Source organism: Leptopilina boulardi, unplaced genomic scaffold (assembly GCF_019393585.1).
Source record: "Leptopilina boulardi isolate dan_hultmark-lab unplaced genomic scaffold, ZJU_Lbou_2.1 LbouV2_305, whole genome shotgun sequence".
NCBI lineage: Eukaryota > Metazoa > Arthropoda > Insecta > Hymenoptera > Figitidae > Leptopilina > Leptopilina boulardi.
This window is the reverse complement of record NW_026137869.1, coordinates 1,461,404-1,478,783: the sequence shown is the minus strand read 5'-3', so window position 1 is coordinate 1,478,783 and position 17,380 is coordinate 1,461,404. Positions and strand designations below refer to the sequence as shown.

Sequence of the window (17,380 nt, the reverse complement as noted above, 5' to 3'; positions counted from 1 at the left end):
CCTATAAATAATGTTTAATAATATTTTATTTATATTTACTATTTACTAAAAATACCATGTTTTTATATTTATTTTTTGTTTTACAGATAATTGTATTTATTTTCATTTTTTTTTTTAAATGATGTATTTTTATCTCTTTTTAATTGTGTATAATTTTTTATTTCAACCATAAATATTATGAACTTTTCCCATATAGGATGCATAAATTTGTTTTATATTTTAGTAAGAAATGTGTATTATGCAAAATAATGAAGAATAAAGTATATACGTAAACATTATACATAATTTTAAAAAAATGTTACATTAATAAAAAGAAATGAATAAACTTTTGCCATTTTTTTTTTAATCTTTGTAGAAAATGAATTAATAAAATAATAATTATTATTATTGTTACCATTATTATTATTATTATTATTATTATTATTATTATTATTATTATTATTATTAGCTATTTTTATAATTAATTATTATTATAATAAAAGAATTCTGTTAAAGGTCAATTATAATTATAATCAAGTCGACAACTGCATAATGAGAAATGTATAATCGAGTACTTTGAAAGTGACCATAAGTAAATATTTACAGATGTTTTTCGTGTGAATTTTAAGTTGATGTAAGTATGTGAATTTATACCATTCTCAACATATTTACACACACATATATATATGTATACATGCGTTCCTCCTACTGTGGAGCATTGATCTAAAAGACGAGCGCTTGCGCCAACAAACGAGAGCCGGTCAACTTGCTTTTTACTCTTAACCATCAGCTATTATTATTTTTGGTCATCGAGTATTTTCGACTATCAACATCAGACGGACGAAAGTGCGTTTATATACTATAAATTGGCCAATTAGAAGCAGAGAAAAGGAACAAAAAGTGTCGTTAAAGTAACCTAGAAACAGAGTCGATGTTTCTATATTGATAAGAAAAGGCTAGACGAAACGAGGTGTCTATTCTTGGAAGATCTCTTAGCGAGAGATCTACCAGAGCTTTTATACCCTCGTTTTAACCTAGTATGGATCATCAAGTTAATGAGGATAATGGCTCGCCATCAATGTCCAAAGCAGAGGACAATTTATCAAATAGCGAAGGACCTTTACTTAAAAAACGAGAAATATCCAAAGAACCAAGTTCTACAAGGTAAGAATTATTCATTTTTATTTTCAATTAAATTTTTTAAATAATATAATTATTAATTTGTTTTTAAAGTTTCGAATATGTAAAGACAATTAAAATTTGATTAAAAAACAAATAATAATAATAATAATAATAATAATAATAATAATAATAAAATAAATAAAATAATAATAATAAATAATAAAATAATTTTTAATTTAAGGGAAGTATTTTTATCGTCATCAAATCGACGTGAACGATGGCGACAACATTCATATGAGATGAAAAATCATCATGAAAATGAGGGAAAAGAAGAGAATCATTGTTTATGGATGTTCACATTGATCTTAGGGATCATTGGATTTTGTAATTTACTTTTAAGTACGACAATAATTTTTGTACTTCGTGTGAGCCAAGGAATGGAAGCTTTAGAAATTATTCCCGATGAAAATTTGGTGAAATTTTACGGAAATACGGATTTGGATCGAGTAAGTTAAAAAAAATATATATATAATTCTCTCAATTTACAAAATTTTATGTTTCAATTATTTTTCTTACTTATTCGCATACACAATTATTAAATTGTTCAATAATTGCTTTATAAAACAAAAATTCTAAAAATAATCATAATATAATAATAATAATAATAAAATAATGATTAAATAAAAAAAAATTATGCAATACCCACAATTAAAAATAAATATAATAAAAACAGTAAACATAAAAATAATATACGCAATTCTTTATAAATAGTAAAAAAAAATATCAAAAATAAATTAAATTTGTTGATTGACTTACCATTTTTCAAAATTAAATTAGAGTTGATGCATATCCGTCCATTAAAAAAAAATTTCAAATATAATCACTAAATTCTATTCTCGTTAAAAATGATAACCTGAAAACTGGAATCTCTTTCAAAAAATAAACACTATTTTATACTAATAACTGAAAAAAAAATCGGAAAAATGTATGTGAAACTTTCAAAATTAAAAATATTTAACCTCTAAATATGTACGAAAACTCATAACTTTGAAGAATTTAATTATTTAATAACTATAGAATTTTTATTATTGTGTTTATTTGATTTTAAACCGCGAAAGCATACGTAATTAACGTTAACATAACGTAAAGGACTTGATTTGAATAACTACTGGCGCCACCACCCCTGATATACGCGCCAAAATTGAGCACTTCACACATAACCCCACTTTTTGGTTAACTTTTTTTTCTCAACTATTTCCACTTAAATCGGCGAGATTTATATTAAATTTTACCCGAAATAAGATATTATCACTTTAGAATTACGAAAACTTAATAGAATTTGCATAAAACTCGTAAATTAACGATATTTTTAAGGAGCGACCGGCGTACGTCCTCACCCTCTAACTGTTCAAACGACACTAACTACCCTTATAAATTAGTCAAACGAGTACAGTTATTAACAACTAATTTTTTTTTAAAATAAATAAATATGACTTTGTTTTGTATTTAAAACATAATATTGATAATATAATACACAAATGCACAATTTTATCCCATGAATATTAATTTTATTAGCTAAAAATAAATATTACTTCTTTGAAAATGGTTTTGATTTTGACTAGCGTTGTACTTTTTGACCAATTAATTGTTATATTAATTATTTTATTTTATTAAAATATTTAAAATAATGATTATTTTACCTCGATTACTTGATGTAATTAAAGATATAAATATTTATGAATAAATTTTTATTCACCTTTCCTTTAATTTAATGCTAATTATCAGAATTAAAAAAGACAAAAATTTGAGGTTAGATTAATTTCGTTTTTTTTTAATTTAAAAAATCTAATTAACAATTTAATTAATATATCAATATTCTTTTTATAATAAAATTAATGAGAATTCAAGAATCATTTTTTATATAAATCATCATTCTAAATGATTCTTTGATTATTATAAATACGATACGAATTTTGATAAATCAAAAACTAATATAGAAATTTGTCCAGAATTATTATTGATTTACAATTAAAATTTGATTTAAAATTGTTTTTAATTTTATGTGTGAAAATTTTAATTAGTTTTATAAAAATCTACCCAATCTGAATAAATTTGAACAATTGTAAATTATAAATTTACAATTAATTAATTAAATTAACATTTCCAATTTTTGTCATAATTAAAATATAAATTTATAATTGTCTTTGATTTATGATTAACTTTTTAATATTATTAATGATTTATTATCATTATTGGTTAATTATTTTAATATTTAATTAATAATTTAATTGTTTTAAATATCGAAAATTTTCAGGTTTGTTTAGAGCGTGGAATTTGCGAAGGCTACGGAGACGAACCAATCGAGATATCCGGAGATAATGCTGGAGTCAGCATCGACGTGACAAGTCGTATTCGAGGAAAACTTCTTTCTAATATGCAAATTCTTCCAAACGCCACTTCAGTGTCCCGAGTACAATCTTTTGAAATAAAAGATCCGAGAACGGGAAATCCTTATTTTTCAACAAATTTCCCAAATTTTGGACTTCCTGATGGAGTTGTACGAATTGACGTGAAAGTTGCAGAAACAAAAAGAATAATTGCACCTATGAATGAGAGTCTTAGAATAAAATCAACACAACAAATAACACTGAACGGTGCTGAAGGTGCAACAATTGAGAGTAAAAATATTATTTGGACTGCAAACAATGACATTTTTTTTGAAAGCAAAAACGGCGACATTATACTTGATTCAAAGCATGGTCTCTTTCTCGATTTGAAAAACATTCCAATTGTTCCAATTTATTTGCCAAATCGTGGCGACATTAATGGTCAATATAAAGTTTGCATTTGCATGCCACAAGGCAAATTATTTCGTGTTCCAGTAAAATCAGGAGGAAGTGCACGCGTCAATTGTGCCAAAGTTTCCATCAGTCCAGCAATTGATCCTTGTCAATAATTAATAAACGAATAATTTTTTTATACATATTTTTTTGTACATTTTCTGTTTTTTTTTTTTAAATACATTTATTGAAAATTGTGAACTGATGAAAAAGCTACATCATTTCTACAAGAAAAATACTTGCAATAATCAGACGTTCACTGAAATCAATTATTTATCAAAGTTAATTTAAATTAGAATAGTAATTTACATATCAATCACGCCACTGTCAAATTTATTTGTCAATGAATTCTAATTTATAATAAAGATTTACGACACAAAATCATTCACTCGTTTAGTATACATTTATAAAAAAAAAACTATTAAATGTACTCGAAATTCTGAATATTCTATTTTTTGACAAGTAAAATTAAATATGAATTTAATTTCTTTAATGATTCAGAAATCCAAGAACATTGAACTAAACATTCTTATCCAGTGATCATTTCCTCATTAGATTCCTCCATATCCTCTTGTTGTTCCTGTTCTGTTGGTGGTTCATAGGCTTTCTCAAGGGGACTCGCAACTACGCCACCAGCCCAAACACTCATTTCCACGGCTAATTTATTTGAACCTTCGAGCAATGGTCGATAACCACCGTGAGCAAGAACACGAAGAAGAGTTTGAGCAGTCAAACAAACGAGATCCTGTTGTTCAAGGGACATTGCTGTGTGAACTCGAATATTTCCTCCTTCGCAAGGATCGGAAATTCCTGTTAGAAAAAAAACGCAAGTTTATATGTAATTCAATTTTTTTAATTTTACCATTTAAAAATTTAACTCCATTTTACTGAAAAGTTGATTGAAAAAAATTTTTCAAACGTTTTCGAAAAAAAAAAATAATAAAAGTAATCTTACCAGCGGATCCTGGTAGAAATAGACCCGATGCAAGAAGTTGAAGAACTCGACGATAAGCCTGATTAATTGGCAGTGCCTGTCTGCTGGGATTATTCATAATAGCATTATGGGCTAATAAATTTAACATCCACGGTGAAAGAGGTTCTAAACCTTCGAATCGTGATCGTAAATCTCTTAGCAAACGAATCAAAACTTTGATACTTGAATGATGAGCATTTTCTTCGAACCAGCGAGAATGCCTGATAGCTGCCAAATGACCTAATAAAAAAAAAGTTTATTCAATTAAAAATTTTAATTCAACTAATAATAATATTTGTTTCTTAATTTTTTTTTTCTATCATCTTTTAGAGAATTAAATTATATTTTTTTTTTAAACTATAACTGCGAAATTGACAATTAAACAAAAATCTTTATCCAAAAGAAAAACGTAATTTACCTTGGCAAATTTTAATATCAAGATGCTGATCAGATTCCAATTTTCTCAAATTTTGATGAAGAGTTGTGATCAATACTCTAACAGTGGCTTCATTGGTTGCAATATCAAAACCCCTTTCGGTTTGTGTTAATCGGAAATTTTCCTTTGGATTTCCAGTTTTGAGATCAACTTGAACTTTGGTTCCAAGTGCTTCGACAGCTGTTTTTGTTGGCAGTGTTTTTAGAATAACAACAATATCCGCTATATTGTGTCCTTTAATCATTGTTCCCATTTTGAAACTTCCAACTTGTCGCACCTCCTCTAATTGCTGTAAAATATAAGTTTAATAATTATGTAAAATAATTTTCCCCCAAAAAGAAAAAAAACAAAAAATCAAAACATACACAAGCTTCAAAAGTGCCTGGTGCAACGATTAAATTATCTAAAACACTTTGCAATTTAGTGACAAGATTTAAAATTGACGTCTGTTCTTTTTGTGTTGGGCTCATATCAGTTGATTTTTTAAGAAGAGCCGAAGTGAAATCTGCTTCATCTGGAGCAGGTTTGACACGATTAAATGCTGCTTCGCAGAGAGTAAGATCAAATGGATGACGAGGTAAAAATTGTTTTCTTGGGAAACCTATTCCACGGCCCATTCCTCCTCGTCCACCTCTTATCATTCCACCACGTCCGCCTCTTACCATTTTGACTGAAAATATTAAATAATTAATATAAAATATTATTTAGTTAAATAATTATAAAACGTATAAATCTTTACTTTTTTCTATCGAAGTGGCTAGTCGTCCGTCTAGACGGATAAATATTTTTGTCCGTCTATTATACTGGCATTACTGTTAAAAGTATCAGACAGTATCCGGATGAAATAAATGGATTAAAATTTGTCCGTCTACTCTTAAGAAAATAATTATTAATAATAAGTCACGATCCAACTAACAAGGTCCTGCCACGCGCCTGTAAAAAACTCATCCAATTGGATTCAAAATAAAAAAAGAAATATTCATAAGAAACAGTTACTGCTAACCGTTAAAGGTAATTTTATTATAAAAAATCAAAACTATATACATTAAATTGAATATTTTACTAATTAAAATATTAAGGGGTTAGACCACTGTAAAGACCGAAAATCAGACCCATTTTTAAGATTTTTTTTCAAGAACAGAATTAAAAAATCAATTATATATTATTTTTAAGTACATATTAAAATTTAATTTTAATACATTAAAAAATTATTTTCATAAGGTAAAACAATTAAAATTGCGGCAAAGACAGTCGATCTACAAAAACCCTTTTTTATGCAGAAGTGTAAGGCCGGTAGAAAATCTTTTTCAGTTTTTGACTTAAAACAAAAAACCAAATTTTTTTCTTATTTTGTAATTCAAAATCTATAGAAGCTTTTAAAATTTTTTTTTATATTTTTAAAAATCTTTTTTAGCTAGCCATTTTTGAGTTATGAAATTTTCAAAATTGCAGAATTTTCATGACTTTTAATTTTTGAATGCTCATAACTTCTTTAAAAATGCATCAATTTTAAAAGTTTTTTTTCAAAATGTATGTTTTTAAACGTACTTTAAAAAAAATGGAAATTTTTTTCAAATAATATTACTATTAAATTTTGAAGTTATAAAGATAAAAAGTCATTTTTCTTAATTGACGTAGTGATAGATTTTTTTCAAAAATTTTCAAAAAAATTACTTCCTTTTACGAAAATTTTAAGCCTAGTCTGATCGTGGACTAAGACTAGGTATTTTGATTCGCTGATTACGAAAATCTTAGTAGTATCCTTACCCGACAAAAGGTATAGATCTTATTAAAATACTTTTTTTATATCTTATGAATTTTTTTAAATTTTTTGTATATTTTACCCAATAAAGGAAAAAACCATAAACTTTAGGACATTTTTTATGGTTTTCACCATAAAAATCAAATTTTCGGGTATTGTCACTAAGATTTTCGTAATCAGCGCATCAAAATACATAAAAGTACGTAGTATAAAAACCAAAAATATTTTTAAAATATTCAAAAAATTTTGAAAAATTACGAAAATATTGTAAAAATTGTTTGCCCACGATCAGACTAGGCTTAAAATTTTCATAAAAGGAAGTAGTTTTTTTGAAAAAATCGATCAGTACGTCAATTAAGAAAAATGACTTTTCATCTTTATAACTTCAAAATTTAATGGTATGTAATATCATTTGAAAAAAAATTTCGATTTAAACTTTAAAGAGTTTGAATTTCGCGCTGAATGTTTATATGTATGTATATATTTATATAAATATATACGGGTAGACGGACAGTTTTAACAAAAAATATTTCATCCGTCTACTGTGCCAGTAAATACTGGCACTAGACGGACAATTTATATTATCCGTCTATAGACGGACAATTTAAATTCATCCGTCTAGACGGACTACTAGACGCAGCCTTTTTCTATCCCACAATAAAATATTAAAAAAAATCTATTAGTAAAATAAACATATGTAAAATATAAACAAAAGTTTTTTTATCCTATTCATTAAAATCGAATCTATTTTATCCATAAAAACAATTTCTTTTACGTAGTATTAAAAAAAGAATTTTATTTTCTAAATTTATTTTCAAAGGCAACGCCATAGGACGCGTCAATTAAAGAGATCCTAACCAAACATTTTTATCACGAACATTTTGAGACTTTTATTTACATTACTGTGAATCTAATGATTTCTAAAACTTAAAATAATAAAATTAAATATTATAAATTACTTACCAAAGTTCTATTTATTGTTTTTACTATAAAATCAATAAGGTAAATATCAAAATGAACCAACACCGGTCAAGGAACTTGGATGTCACACTCACACTAATGCATGTGTCACACATCGACATCAACTAGACCGGAAACTACGTAAATCAATAATAATTACTATCTTTTGATCAATAATCAAAAAGAAAGTGATTTAAAACGCTAATCATATTATTAAAAATAGTATTACAATTATATATTTATTAATTTAAAAACTCAACTTATTTTCATTCACTGTTGTAAACAAAAAATGTGAACAATTAAACGCGGGTAAATTTGAATGCCATTCAATCATAATTTTACAAAAAAATTCTTTTTTCATGTAAAAAGTTTGTTCTTATATAATTTTATAATTGTATAATAATGTAATTATATATTTTTAAACTTCAAAACAAGAATATGTATGTATATACAAGAGTATGTCTTAAAAATACATAAACATATAAATAATAGAAAGAACATAACCTTATTTTGCCATTGTTATTATTTCAAAATGGCGGACAGATCGCAGCGCCATCTAATCAAATTATAAATGTCAAACAAGCAAATGTCAATATTTAAAAAATTGCCATTGTTATCGCAAATATTTTGACATTATATTTTCTAAAATTCTACTTTCTTTTGTGTGAAAAGAAACAAAATTTGTATAATTCAGTTAAAATTGTAATTATAATAATTTTTATTGACATCTTATAGAAACTGATAGAACACACATACACATATACACCATTATCAGTAATCATATGTGCTTGTGCAGTGTTTGACGTTTTGTTGTTTCTTGTTTGTAGGAATTTCCAAAGGTTACAATTTGTCATCATCAATTGCAATTGCATCAAATTGCTTTCAGTTTCAAGTGAATCATACATATTTGCAAAAACGGCATTAGGTCAAGAAACTTTATATACAATTGTAACGTATCAAGTTCTTTTAAAAAAAAGGGTTTTTTCTTGAAGATTCAGTTAGGTGAGTAAATTTTAATATTTGTTTTTAATTTATCTATAATATAATACTTTACTAAGAGTTTAAACTAGCCTTTCAATTTTATTGACACTTTTTTTACATTTTTATATTTGCTAGCTATTATGTATACTTTTATATAGAATATTTTATTTCAATATATTATATATGCATAATTGTATGGTAGCCTTATGACTATATACAAAGAATGTATGTGATAATCAATTTTAAATAATCCAAGTACATATGAGTCTCGGACGTCATAATGATAAAGTTCCGGGAGTATCTTTAGATACATATATATTATTATTCGACTGTAACAATTAATTTTCGTTATAATATAATATACATAAATTAATGCAAAAAATATGCATTATTAGTTTATAAAAAAAAAATTTCTTCAAAAGATTTCATTTATTTTCCAAAGTAATTAAATTAATTTAGAATATTACACACATACAATTATAGATAAAAACAAAGATTACAAATTCTTAGTAAAACTTTTTCTTTATTACACTTATTATATGATTCATTGAAGTGAAATAATCGTTCTAAAACGAATTTTGAATTGAAATTGAAATTTTGTTTTTTTTAAAGGATAATCTATATTAAAAATGGCACTTTATCCCTCCTTGGAAGATATGAAGGTGGATCAGCTAATGAAGGTAAATTTTAATTTGAAACATTAATTAGAAAATCTTCATGTTCGACATAGAAATTTCTTTAATTAATTTGCTTTATTATTTTTATTTTATTAATAGGCTCAATTACAAGCTGAAACTCAATATCCATCATTGCCATCAATTTCATCTAATTCTATTGCTCAACCTGCGGCTCCTTCAGCTCCACCATTATTATCACCATCTCAAGTTAGTGTTCCAGGTGCACTATATCCATTATTGGGTGAATATATGGGACTAGAAATTAACGAAGATGCAATTGCTCAAAGTATGCCGGAATATGCAATCATGAACCGTGAAAGTGTACGTAAATTTATAAAATAAACTGTAAATTTATTTACATAAGAAATAATATAATTATATTCATTATTTTAGTTTGAAATGGCTATTCCTGCTCAAAGTGGTCCTCTTGCTGGTATGACTGCTCCAGTTTCGAGCCAATCACTTTCATTACAAAAAGCTATTGTAACCAATGGAATTAGAGAAGTAAAAAAAATTTTAAATAGCAAATAAAAATGATTAAACTAATTAAAATATTTTGAAATTTAATAAAATTTGTTTTCTTTTTTAGTTGACACTTTGTAAGGACCAGAATGGAAAAATTGGAATTCGAGTACATTCAGTGAACAATGGAGTTTTTATTTGTTTAGTGACAAAAGGTTCTCCCGCTGCATTAGTTGGTTTAAGATTTGGTGATCAAATTTTAGATATTAATGGTGTCTCAGTAGCTGGATATTCAATGGATCAAGTACATAAAATTTTCCGTAATTCTCCGGTAAATGGAATAAAAGTTGTTGTGAGAGATAGGTAAATCATATTGATTTAACAATTTAATTTCTCTATATTTGAATTATTTCATTGACAAAAAATAAAAATTTATTCAGACCATTCGAGAGAACAGTTACAATGCATAAAGATAGCTCTGGACATATTGGTTTTCAATTTAAAAATGGAAAAGTCACAGCTTTAGTTAAAGATTCATCGGCTTCACGAAATGGACTTTTAACTGATCATCAAATTCTGGAAATTAATGGCAAGGTGAGAAATAAGGAAACAAAAATCACTATTTATTTTTTTTTACATAATGTAATTAAAGGCGCATTGCCTTCTTTACATGAGGATTATGTCCTTAAAAAACGAAAAAAATCACTATTTTATTTTTATTCAAGAAAATTAAAATTTAATTTTTTTTGCAGAATGTAATCGGTTTAAAGGATAAGGATATTACAATTGAAATTGAAAGTTCTGGTGATATTATAACAGTGACAGTAATTCCTTCCTTCATTTATGATCACATGATTAAAAAGTATGAAATTTTGAAAAATTATACAAATATTACATAATTTATTTATATTGGAAATATAAATTATTTTTGTTAATTTCAGAATGTCTGGCAGTCTTTTGAGAAATATAATGGACCACTCAGATCCGATGCTTTAAACACAAATTTATAAAGCACAGAACTTAATTTTCAAAAACCCAGTGACTGATGAAAAATGACACATCTAATGCTTCTGAAAATTCAATTTTCTAAAAATATTTATTATATTAATATGTTATTAAGGTAAGCATGTTTAGTTACTAAGAAATGTCATTTATAAAAGTCAGTTTTCACAAAAATTCTTGCCAAAAAAAAAAAAAAAAATGAAAATGACTTCAAAGTGAGCCATTAAAAACAAAATTCTCATTTTTGCACAAGTTTGCCAAATTTCACACTATTAAAATAACGAATTATAATATAGGTTTAGAAGATTACGTATTAAAAAATACGTTTTTACAAATTGGCGGAATAATCATATAAACTATAAAAACAATGAATGTGGACTAAATATAATTAGAAAATTGGTAGCCTATAGGGAAATAAGAATAAGAATAATCTTGCTCTTTAACCTATATTTACGTATATTTACTGTATACTAAATGGAGCTGAATCTCTAAAGAAAATGCTCCATAAAAAAAAAATCGCAAAAGCTTAAATATATATATATGTATTGAAATAAAGTTAAGGCTATTCCAAAATTAAAATTTGCCAAATTAGTTTAGATCCGATTTTTGTTTTTCTTAGTAAGAAACAAGATAAAATCAAAACCAAAAAGGCCTTCCACTTTCCAATTATAAAACAGCTATAAACTTTATTTCAGTATTAAAAACTCTAAAGTTTAATCCAAACAAAACATTTCCTCTACACAGATTTCAGAGATACAAATTTATGTATCAGAATTGACTATATATATATAAATATTATATTTAGAGAATAAGAAATTCACGAATAGTTTGCAGTTGAATTTTACTAATATTCCAAGTGCCAATTAAGGTTCTAGTTTTCAAAAAATAAACTCGAGGTGTAATATTAGATGTTAGTTTAAAATTATTTTTCTTTTGTTATATAAGTATTTACATATTTTTTGAGATTGTGATTTTTGTTTAAGGAAGGTTTACCACATTTTTTTTTTGTTTTTTTTTATATAAATCTATAGTTTGTTTAATAATTTTACTTCACACACAATCACTTGAGTCTGATAGTGTAATACAGTTGAAAAAATATCATGTTACATTATTATATTTATAAAAACTACGATGTCAATATTTTCCAGAATCGTATAATATATTGTATGTAATTTGACAAATCATTGTATTTGGTAGATAACAATCGCCTCGAACTGCAGTAAAATGTTTCTTATTTATAATATATATATATTACTGCTGAACGTGCCACAATTTTTTATAGAAAAAAAAAAAAAAATTTATGTATATGTGTATGTATGAGAAGATTATATAAAGAAATGTTAGAGACAGAAAAAGAAAATGTGATTCACAAGGTAATTAGTTCTTATGTGAATTCTATATATATATATAAATTTATATCGACAATAGTATCTTTTATTTTATCCTTTGTATAACAAAAATATGTTAAATAAAAAAATTTTATTTGTCAATTTTGAAAAGTAATTTAAAAAATTCCCGCAAAAAATTTAATTGGCTGGTTATGTTCTCCCGAAGAGAGAGAATATTACCAACCAATAAGAAGAAAGAAAACATTGAAACGTCAGGCATTTAAAAATGGCTCTATTCTAATAATCCAGCTGTCATCTATATTGTTGTTTTTTTTTTCTAAAAAGAAGGATTATTTACATTATTTTAAATAACACGGTTGATTTAAAGTTAAAGAAAATAGAAAGTGAATATTGCCAAATGGTGGTTATAAATTTATAAATGCGAGCAGCGGTCAGTGTTCTTTTGTCGAGTCCAGTGCCCGACAACAAAATGTCATATCCCGACTATGAGCAAACAGCTCACGATCATGCTGCATTATTAATTCTATTAAAACCAATTGGTACACAAATTAAGCAAAAAACAATTGGTAAATTATGCGAGCGTTTGGTTAAATCGGGAAGTAGAGTTTCAATTATCGATGCAAATAAAGGAAATAGAGAAATTTTAATTCGTTTTGTCAAGGATCATCCTGTGGAGAATAATGATTGGGGTGATTTTCAAACACATCGACGACTTCTTGGTTTAATTACATTTGGAAAATATGAAAATCAAATAGAGCTCAATGAACTATGTCGATTGCATGAGACATTAAAAATTAAATATCTTGCCACATTGTATGATTCAAGAGCTGTTTTTTTGGGACCAATTGCTTCAAATAATGTTAATGAACCACCACCTGACTATACAACACCTTCGAATTTTAAAACAGTTGCCAATTATTATATAGACGATACATGTCCTGATTTAGAAATTCAAATGTCCGAATTGTTTAAAAGTTTATTTTATATATTAGAATCAAAGAGACAATCACTTACGCGAGAAAAAATAGATCGTGTGTCATTGTTACTTGCACCATTTGAGAAAAAAGATTTTATTGGTTTAGATTTAGATTCAAAACAAAATAAAAAAAGAATCGGTGGTCGAATGACAAAACATTTGGGTGATTTTTGCCTTCAAGCCGGTTTATTGGCCGATGCATTAAGTCATTATAATTCGGCTACAAATACATTAGGTGGTGTTAATGATTGGTTATGGCTTGGCGCTGCTTATGAGGGTTTGTGTGCTGCTTCTGCACTTATTTTATATCCAAATATGTGTCGAAATTTGCCACTACAAAGAAATTCATCATTACAAGAAGGAAGTCCAGGAAAACAGAGGTAAGAGAAAAAAAAAAAATAGTAATTGAAAATAAAAAGAAGTAAAATTTTATTTTTTCTAGACGAGGATCACAGGCATTAAATGTATTACCACCGCCTCCAAGTATTGAGATTTTAAAAACTAATATGCCAAATATTTTATCACCAGAGGATATTTCGAAAAAATATCGTGAATCTATTGTGCATTATAGTAAATATCAAAATGCAGGAATAATTGAAACTGAAGCAAGCTTTAAAGCAACTCGAATAGCAATTGAACAAAATTGTTCTCTTAAAGCGGCGTCATTTTTAAATAATGTTGTTTTTATTAATTTGACAATGAGCGAACAAGAAAAGGTAAATTGATCAAATTATATATATATATATATTTCTTTGTGATTAATATTAATTAATTTTTAGATTGAACGATTTACAACATTGGCTGATCTTTTTACATCGTTTGGATTTACAAGGAAGGCTTCATTTTGCACAAGATTAGCAGCAACTCGATATGTTTCTCAACATAATCGAAATCCAGATTGGCAACAATGTTATAAACTTATGCTACAAGCAACAACTGGTTTTAAATTATCTCTCGATCCACTTGAAATGCCTTGTGGTAATATATTATATAAAATAAAAATAAAATTACAATTTACATATAATAATAAATTATTCACGCAGGTGCACAAAGAGGATGGCCTGCAATACAAATTCAAGTAATAAATGAATTGGTAGCCGCTGCAAATCGTATGGGAAATCCAGCATTATCAACAAGACATTTGACATTTTTACTACAAACTATGTATAATCATTTAAGTCCAACAATGAGAAAAGAAACGGCACTACAATTACAAGCGGTGTCACAACAATGTGAAGGTGCACCCGTACCACTTGTTCTTGATTCAGGAACAGTTATTCCACCCGCTAATTTAACGAATATACCAAAAACAAAATCGTTTACATTGAAAAATTTACAACCACATCTTCAACCACAAAAAATTGAACGTGTCAAAGAAGATCACGGTCCATTTTTATTTACACCAATTAATTTTGGTTCATTAGAAAGAAAAAGTACATCGAAAAGTAAAATTGGTGAGTTAAAAAAAATAAAATTATTGAAATATATATATAAATATTAATTTATTTTTTTTCGTAAAGATTATCTTTGGGTGGAAGGTGATATTTGTGAGGCAACAATGCAACTTATAAATCCCCTACCATTTGAACTTCATGTTTCAAATATGAGACTTTTGACAAGTGGTGTTGTTTTTGAATCAATACCTGAAAGTATAACATTACCAGCTGAATCGGGACCAATTGCGGTTATTTTAGCTGGAAAACCAAAAGAAGTTGGCGATTTGGAAATTATTGGTTTTAGTACACATACATTGGGTGTAAAATCAAATTGTAAATTACGTTATATGGAAGGAATACCACATCCACAATATTCCATTGAAGTTGTACCAGCATTGCCGAGAATTGATCTTTCAACGAGTTTACCACAAACGGCAAGTTTTAGCTCGGGGGAAAATATTGTGACTAGCGCGAGTATTTCCCTTTATGGTGGTGAAAGGTATTTCTTTTTTATTTGAATTATTTTTTTTTTAATTCGTTTTTTTTTAAAAGCAAAATTCACATTTTTTTTTAGTTCCGATTGTACAATTACAATAACAAATGTTGGTCAAGTTCCAATTGAAATGTTTGAAATTACGGTTCAATCGTCTTTGGATGCATCGACAGAATCGAAAGTTTTCAATTGGAATGACGAAGAATTAAAAAAACAATTACCATTAGAACCAGGAGCAAGTACAAGTTTGACTTTAAATTTATATGCTGTTATGGAATTTGTTGTGCCATCATCAGCTCACGGTACGTTTTATAAAAAAAAAGTATTGTTGAAATTTTTAACTAATTTTATACTTGTTTTTAGATATTAACAGTAACGCCTACATTTCTCAATCAAATAGTTTATTAACACAATCGGGATCGAGTTCATTGCCATCAAGATTGAGTTCATATTCGCAACACACTAAAAGACAATCAGAATTGACATCATCATTTCGTTCAGGATTAAGTAGTAATTCGGGAAATTCATCGGTTATTAGTACACGATTATCGAAACTTGCAGTTCCATTAAATTCTTTAAATGCAATTGAAGGACAATTAAAAATAAAATATTCAGGTGCTGATGGCTTAATTGCTGGCTATTGTCGTGTGTCTTCTGTATTTATTACTATTGAAATTTTACCTAGTATTCAAATTACAAATTGGGACGTTCTTCCAGCTGAAACGTATGTTTTATTAAATATTTCTAAAAAAAAAAAAAAACATTCTGATTGGACAATTTTATTTTCAGAGCATCACAATTTTATCTTGTTTTGGATGTTATTAACAATACAAATCATGAAATGGAATTACATTATACAGAAAGTAAATGTATCTATATGGAAGGAAGAGAATCGTGTCGAATTCCTGTTCCTGTGAATCGATGTCCACTACGTAAATTGTCGACGGTTGGAAATTGAAAAACTTTTTAAATTAAAAATATAAAAGGGAATATAATTAAATTTTTCGTTATTTAATTTTTAGATTAAAGAAGATATAGACAATGGGGAATTGAAAAAAATTTGTGCCGAACATATTGCTTCGCTTGTTGATTTACGATGGCATTTATTGGGAACTGATTTAACGGGAAAGGCTAATTTATCAGGAATCACTTTAACGCAAGATATGTTAGATTTAGTTCGAATGAGTCCATTACAATGGGGTAAAATATTTATTTATTAAATCAAAAATATTTTTTTTTTTTTATTTTAATGTAAATTTATTTTTTACAGAAGTGAAAATAAATGATAATATCGTAAAGGCACAGGATGAATTAAATTATGTTCTGGGAGAATGTATCAGTATTGGTGTAGGTGTATGTAATGCGTTGGAAAATCCATTACGAGATCTTACATTATCGATAAATTTTTATCAGGATCATCACAATGGAGTTAATAATTATCGATTAGACACAAGACTGTCTATCGCTGGTTCCAATAAAGTTTTACTTCCCTTGGTAAATATTCAAAATTTATATATATTTTTATTATTCATTGATTGTTAAATTTTTCTTTCTAGTTAAATTAGAAAAATAAAATACAAAAAAAAAATCTTTTTACATTTACAGCTAAAAAAATCGGGACGAGCATTCCATGAATGTCGAGTTGTATTTTTAACTTCCGGTCAATATAAAATAGATATTCAATGCAGTAGTCGTGAACAAATTGCAAATTCACCTTCATTATGTACAGAAATGACAAATGAAAATCACACATGGCGATATATACCACCGGTGGAAATTAGTGTTGCCGATTGTTAATATTTTTTGTACATTATGTATATATATATATATATATATATAAACAATATTTTTGATCTATTAATTCCAGATTAATAGACAAATTTATTTACATTGTAATATATATTTTGAATTCATTAATTATCTTTGTTTATA

At 26.7% G+C, this 17,380-nt stretch overlaps 5 protein-coding genes across 7 annotated transcripts in view; 3 read left to right on the top strand and 2 right to left on the bottom strand.

Annotated features, from left to right (window-relative positions):
* LOC127283020 (RNA-binding protein Musashi homolog 2) overlaps positions 1–2,512 on the bottom strand; it is a 99,253-nt gene extending 96,741 nt beyond the window's left edge. The window contains exon 1 of the mRNA XM_051307660.1: positions 1,918–2,512. The gene's annotated coding sequence lies outside the window, so the exon portion shown is untranslated. The remainder of the gene's footprint in view (positions 1–1,917) is intronic.
* On the top strand, positions 687–4,082 carry LOC127283024 (uncharacterized). The gene is made up of 3 exons (XM_051307664.1): positions 687–1,143; positions 1,343–1,607; positions 3,416–4,082. The coding sequence occupies exons 1-3, from the start codon at positions 1,019–1,021 to the stop codon at positions 4,055–4,057; spliced, it is 1,032 nt and encodes a 343-aa protein (XP_051163621.1). The 5' UTR covers positions 687–1,018; the 3' UTR covers positions 4,058–4,082.
* A 171-nt stretch (positions 4,083–4,253) lies between these two features.
* Positions 4,254–8,227, bottom strand: LOC127283023 (interleukin enhancer-binding factor 2). Its single transcript, XM_051307663.1, has 5 exons — positions 8,076–8,227; positions 5,716–6,020; positions 5,333–5,639; positions 4,897–5,154; positions 4,254–4,751 (listed from the first exon to the last, which is right to left on the bottom strand). The coding sequence occupies exons 2-5, from the start codon at positions 6,013–6,015 to the stop codon at positions 4,471–4,473; spliced, it is 1,146 nt and encodes a 381-aa protein (XP_051163620.1). The 5' UTR covers positions 6,016–6,020; positions 8,076–8,227; the 3' UTR covers positions 4,254–4,470.
* A 385-nt stretch (positions 8,228–8,612) lies between these two features.
* LOC127283026 (syntenin-1-like) lies at positions 8,613–12,684 on the top strand. Of its 3 annotated transcripts, none has more exons than XM_051307670.1 (9): positions 8,613–8,774; positions 8,900–9,074; positions 9,666–9,733; positions 9,830–10,051; positions 10,124–10,234; positions 10,320–10,555; positions 10,633–10,786; positions 10,945–11,054; positions 11,134–12,684. In XM_051307670.1, exons 3-9 carry the CDS (start codon positions 9,683–9,685, stop codon positions 11,186–11,188), a joined length of 939 nt encoding a protein of 312 aa, XP_051163627.1. In that variant the 5' UTR covers positions 8,613–8,774; positions 8,900–9,074; positions 9,666–9,682; the 3' UTR covers positions 11,189–12,684. The 3 variants fall into 3 exon arrangements, 2 of the variants coding, with proteins under 2 accessions (XP_051163627.1, XP_051163626.1); XR_007843286.1 differs by lacking the exon at positions 8,613–8,774 and having other exon boundaries at positions 8,831–9,074; positions 11,134–11,312; positions 11,491–12,684; XM_051307669.1 differs by lacking the exon at positions 8,613–8,774 and having other exon boundaries at positions 8,831–9,074.
* A 103-nt stretch (positions 12,685–12,787) lies between these two features.
* Positions 12,788–17,365, top strand: LOC127283011 (protein brunelleschi). The gene is made up of 11 exons (XM_051307641.1): positions 12,788–13,899; positions 13,962–14,235; positions 14,299–14,497; positions 14,563–14,973; positions 15,040–15,454; positions 15,530–15,750; positions 15,812–16,172; positions 16,238–16,394; positions 16,471–16,648; positions 16,719–16,942; positions 17,054–17,365. Exons 1-11 carry the CDS (start codon positions 12,962–12,964, stop codon positions 17,243–17,245), a joined length of 3,570 nt encoding a protein of 1,189 aa, XP_051163598.1. The 5' UTR covers positions 12,788–12,961; the 3' UTR covers positions 17,246–17,365.
* Positions 17,366–17,380: the final 15 nt, after the last annotated feature.

Coding starts and splice junctions, on each gene's coding strand:
- LOC127283024 (XM_051307664.1), top strand. CDS start 1,019: ATGGATCATCAAGTTAATGAGGATAATGGCTCGCCATCAATGTCCAAA. Junction 1,144..1,342: donor AAAGAACCAAGTTCTACAAG/GTAAGAATTATT, acceptor TTTTAATTTAAG/GGAAGTATTTTTATCGTCAT. Junction 1,608..3,415: donor GAAATACGGATTTGGATCGA/GTAAGTTAAAAA, acceptor GAAAATTTTCAG/GTTTGTTTAGAGCGTGGAAT.
- LOC127283023 (XM_051307663.1), bottom strand. CDS start 6,015: ATGGTAAGAGGCGGACGTGGTGGAATGATAAGAGGTGGACGAGGAGGA. Junction 5,640..5,715: donor CAGGCACTTTTGAAGCTTGT/GTATGTTTTGAT, acceptor TATATTTTACAG/CAATTAGAGGAGGTGCGACA. Junction 4,752..4,896: donor ATTTCTACCAGGATCCGCTG/GTAAGATTACTT, acceptor TTTTTCTAACAG/GAATTTCCGATCCTTGCGAA.
- LOC127283026 (XM_051307670.1), top strand. CDS start 9,683: ATGGCACTTTATCCCTCCTTGGAAGATATGAAGGTGGATCAGCTAATG. Junction 10,235..10,319: donor TAACCAATGGAATTAGAGAA/GTAAAAAAAATT, acceptor TTTCTTTTTTAG/TTGACACTTTGTAAGGACCA. Junction 10,787..10,944: donor TTCTGGAAATTAATGGCAAG/GTGAGAAATAAG, acceptor TTTTTTTTGCAG/AATGTAATCGGTTTAAAGGA.
- LOC127283011 (XM_051307641.1), top strand. CDS start 12,962: ATGCGAGCAGCGGTCAGTGTTCTTTTGTCGAGTCCAGTGCCCGACAAC. Junction 14,498..14,562: donor TCCACTTGAAATGCCTTGTG/GTAATATATTAT, acceptor TTATTCACGCAG/GTGCACAAAGAGGATGGCCT. Junction 15,455..15,529: donor TCCCTTTATGGTGGTGAAAG/GTATTTCTTTTT, acceptor ATTTTTTTTTAG/TTCCGATTGTACAATTACAA.